Raw genomic sequence first — 3,910 nt, 5'->3', positions numbered from 1 at the left:
GAGACACGAAAGAGAAAAATTGACAAGAATTGTTTGTGCTTCTCTTCCTGATTTTTTCCAATGTATTTTCTAGTAGGAAAGCATGGACCAAACTGGCAAAGTTCCTATAATGTAGGAAAAGCATCCTCCTGTATTTGACTTGAGTTGAGGACAGTTGCAAGCTCTCCTGTCAAATGTACACAGAAAATTCTCAGTGAATTTGCTGTCTTTCTGCTGAGTCAGTATAAAAGATGAGGTTTCTCAGAAGCTTAATACTAATTTTTCCATTTATATGGAAAGTCAAAGTTGTTAGTTCATATGATGGCAGGATAACGGAGGCAGCTGTGGTGGTGTCCAGGTTTATCTCCTGTACCCAATGGTGATCAGCAGCAGCATCAAATCAGGTTCATCTTAGTTTTCTGCAGACAGGTCTTGATGAAAACATCAGTTCACGTAGAGCAGGGTTTGAATCCCTGCAGTGCAGTTGACTCTGCACGGGCTCTCTGGGCCACCGCCTGCCAGGGGCAGACATTTCCCTTGGCCGGGGCCGGAGCCCTGGCGTGGCAGTGCCTGAACAGCACATCCCTGCCTACAGTGCCACCCTGGCTGGCTGCCCCAGGGCCTGGCATTTGACCCTGCACTTGCTGCAGGAGTCCCGGCCCTGCTTACACCCTGAGCAAATGCTCGGACCCATCTCAGAAGCTCGGTGCCCCAGGGGGCCACCACAAGTGGTTGCCAGGGACCTGGGGCCATGGCTGCCCTGATTTTGGGTACACGGCGCTGATGTCATAGTGGCCATTGTGACCTGTGCCACCAAGGCCACAAAAGGGAACGCGGGGCTCAAGCCGAGTGTCAGTGTGACCTGACAACGGGAGGAGAAGGTAGGGCGGGGATGTGGCTGCCCAGGGACCAGAGGGGCTCCACACCTTGGGGCTCTGGGCCTGTGCTGCAGGCTCACCTGCCTTTCCCTTCCCAAAATCACAGAATCAGCGGAGGAACAGCCAGAGGACACTGCAGTGTTCCTCAAGGCGACAACGGGAGGAGAAACAGACAGGAGCAGGGCTCACGCAGGCCTGAGCAGGGAGTAGAGGCCTCATGGCTCTGGGCCTGTTCTGCAAACTCTCCCCCCTCCCTTCTTTCTCCCATAGAGAGAGAGGAACAGCACCTCGAAGTGACCACGTCCCTCGAGGAGATAGACTCAATGTAGACAGCCGCCATGTCTGACAGCAAGCAGGACGGCGCTGGTGCCAGGGAGCCAGGTAAGGGCAAAGCAGCCCTCTGACAGCCTGGCCCAGGGGCTCTTGTGGTAGCAGGCAGCGTGGGGATCAGAGCAGAAGCAGGGGGAGGGAGGAGCTGCTCGGCCATGCTGGGGCTGGGAGCCTCCTTCCTGCCCAAGTGGGGCCCAGCTGGGCCAGGGGGCAGCTCCTGGGACAGCCGTGCCCACAATGGCCCCTGCTCTGCAAGGCCTCCAGCCCTGCCCATCAGCCAGGCAGGGACAGAGCAGCCTTGGGGCTGATGCTGCTGCAGGTTCAGAGCCCCGCAGAGCTGCTCATGCCCGGTGCCATTGGCTCTGTCCCCTGCAGCCTGCATGCTGTGTCGCCGTGCCGAGGCTGACCCGGACATGTGCGGTGACAAACTGCAGATAGGTGGGCTCTGTGCCCACGCATTCTGCATGGTGAGTGGCTCCGGGCGCTCCCTCCACCTTTGCAATGGGCAGCTCCTGCCGCCCTCTCCTCATCAGCTTCTCCCCTTGGCTGCAGTTCTTCGCCACTCTACTATTTCAGCAAGAGACGGACCGCGGGGGACTCATGGGCTTTCTCCCTCGAGATCTCCTAATTGCAGTGCGGCGGGCGGCACAGAAGGTGAGAGCCTGACAAGAGCAGGGAGATTTGTGCCTGGCGAGGTTTGCCAGAGCTTAGCCCAGACTGCAGGAAAGAAAGGCCGGCCCAACAGCTGGGACAAAGTCTGGCTCCCAGCAGCTCTGGCACAGAGGCCCTGCCACAGGAGCCTCCCTCCTCCAGCTGGCGGCTCTGTGGGCTGGGAGCCGGCAGTGGCCACGTCCTGCGCCCTGCCTGAAGCCCTGGGGCTGCCCTGGGAGGCCTCGAGGCTGCTGCTGCTGCTGCTGCTGCTGCTGCTGCTGCTGCTGCTGCTGATGCAGCTGATGCAGCTGCTTGGCTCTTTCCAGCACTGCTGCGTCTGCGGCCAGAGCGGGGCAACCATCATGTGCTGCAGGGAGCACTGTGACAGATGGTTCCACCTGCCCTGTACCAAGGAGGGCGGCTGTGTCAATGTATACGTTACTCCGTTCAGGTACCTCATCTCTCTTTATGGCCACCCCTGGGGAATGATCCAGCATTTCTCACTTTCCCCATCCCTTTGCCCCCAGCTCTTTCTGCCCTGAGCACCGTCCAGAGCAGGTGGTAGAGGCGACTCCTGAGCCGGACACCGTTTGCCTCATCTGCCTGGAGCCTGTGGAGGACAGAAAGACCTTCACAACCCTGGTGTGCCCAACGTGCAAAAGGGCCTGGTTCCACAGGGACTGCATCCAGGTAGGAGCCCTCCCCTCAGCCCCGGGGCACAGCAGGTGCTCAGCAGCAGCAGCAGGGCCTCACTCACCCTGCCTGTGTTTGCCCTGCAGGGACAGGCCTTGCGCGCTGGTGCTATGTATTTCCAGTGCCCCCTGTGCAGAGACAGTGGGGAATTCCCTGTTGAAATGTTCATCCTGGGGATCCGAGTCCCCTTCAGGTTGGTGTCCTTCTGCCTGGCCCACCAGCCAGGAGGGTGCAAGTGCTGTGCTGTGCCAGGCCCTGCCCCAGGAGCCCTGGCCCTGCTCTGTCCCGTGAGTCTGGGCTTCAGCTTCACCCCCAACTTGGAAAAGTGCTGGAGAAAGAGCTGGGACACCCCGGACCTCCGTGAGGGAGCGCAGCAGAAATTCATCATCTCTTCCTTTCTCCATCAGACAGCCAACATGGGAGGACAACGATGCCTTCGCAGATCTAGGAGTGAGGCATGGCCAGTGCAACGCCAGGGATTGCCTTTACCCCGGAGGCAGGGAGGAGGCAGAGGAACAGGGGTAAGTTGGGAAGCTGCACCTGGGGCTCTGCAGGGAACCTGTGTCTCGGCAAGGGCTCAAAGTGGGAAGAAGCAGAAGCGCTTGGCTAGACAACCACGTGCTGGTACACTTTGTTCTCAGTGCTATGAGCTTGTTTGCCTCCCCAGGCCCTGGCAATTGCTCCTGTGCTCCTCCTGTGCTGCTGAGGGCACCCACAGGCGCTGCTCTGGCCTGAGGAACAGCACACAGAGATGGGAGTGTGACAGCTGTGCTGGGCTTGGAACATGTGTGAGTCAAAGTCCCCGGTGTCCCTGGGCTGGGGGCAGTGCCCAGGCCGGGCTTGGCAGAGCGCAGCATCCACTGCTGGAGGGCTGGGGGCACTGCTCTGGCCTGGCCTGGCCGGGGCCTGGGTGATCTTTGACATTCCTGCTTGCCCTTACAGCCTCCAGGGATGAGTCAGAGCTCAATGGCCCCAGGCCAGCCAGACAGTCAGGACTACAATCTGCTCATGGCTGGTCAGAACCTGAGGCCATCAGCCCCAGCTCCCACAGCCCTGTGCCATTGGTGCTGGTTTCCCCACCTCCATCTCCAGAGACGGGCAGCCACAGCAGGCCCCAACACGCAGCATGGCAGCAGGCGCTGCCATCTTCCTCACTGGACACCAGCAGCATCAGCAGATCAAGGGCAATGTGCAGCACGTCCCCTGACCCTGAGGACAGGGTCCATTCCAGACGTGCTGGGCCCGGCCGCAGGAGAAGCTCCTCTCGCCGGCAAAGTTGCGCCCAGAGTCCACCTGTCCGGTCCAGGAGTCGCCGTGACAGGAACAGTAGGACAGGGCCAAGGGCTGAGAGGCCCAAGCAAAGGGAGACACCATCACAG

At 59.9% G+C, this 3,910-nt stretch overlaps 1 protein-coding gene across 1 annotated transcript; it reads left to right on the top strand.

The window, feature by feature from the left end:
• Positions 1 to 1,195: 1,195 nt before the first annotated feature.
• LOC131566270 (PHD finger protein 7-like) lies at positions 1,196 to 3,056 on the top strand. The gene is made up of 7 exons (XM_058817509.1): positions 1,196 to 1,238; positions 1,563 to 1,654; positions 1,740 to 1,841; positions 2,165 to 2,289; positions 2,366 to 2,528; positions 2,618 to 2,724; positions 2,939 to 3,056. Exons 1-7 carry the CDS (start codon positions 1,196 to 1,198, stop codon positions 3,054 to 3,056), a joined length of 750 nt encoding a protein of 249 aa, XP_058673492.1.
• The last annotated feature ends 854 nt before the right edge of the window (positions 3,057 to 3,910 follow it).

The sequence above is a fragment of the Ammospiza caudacuta genome, chromosome 19 (assembly GCF_027887145.1).
Source record: "Ammospiza caudacuta isolate bAmmCau1 chromosome 19, bAmmCau1.pri, whole genome shotgun sequence".
Lineage (NCBI taxonomy): Eukaryota > Metazoa > Chordata > Aves > Passeriformes > Passerellidae > Ammospiza > Ammospiza caudacuta.
Note: the sequence above shows the minus strand (reverse complement) of the source record. Positions and strands in the feature narration are given on the sequence as shown.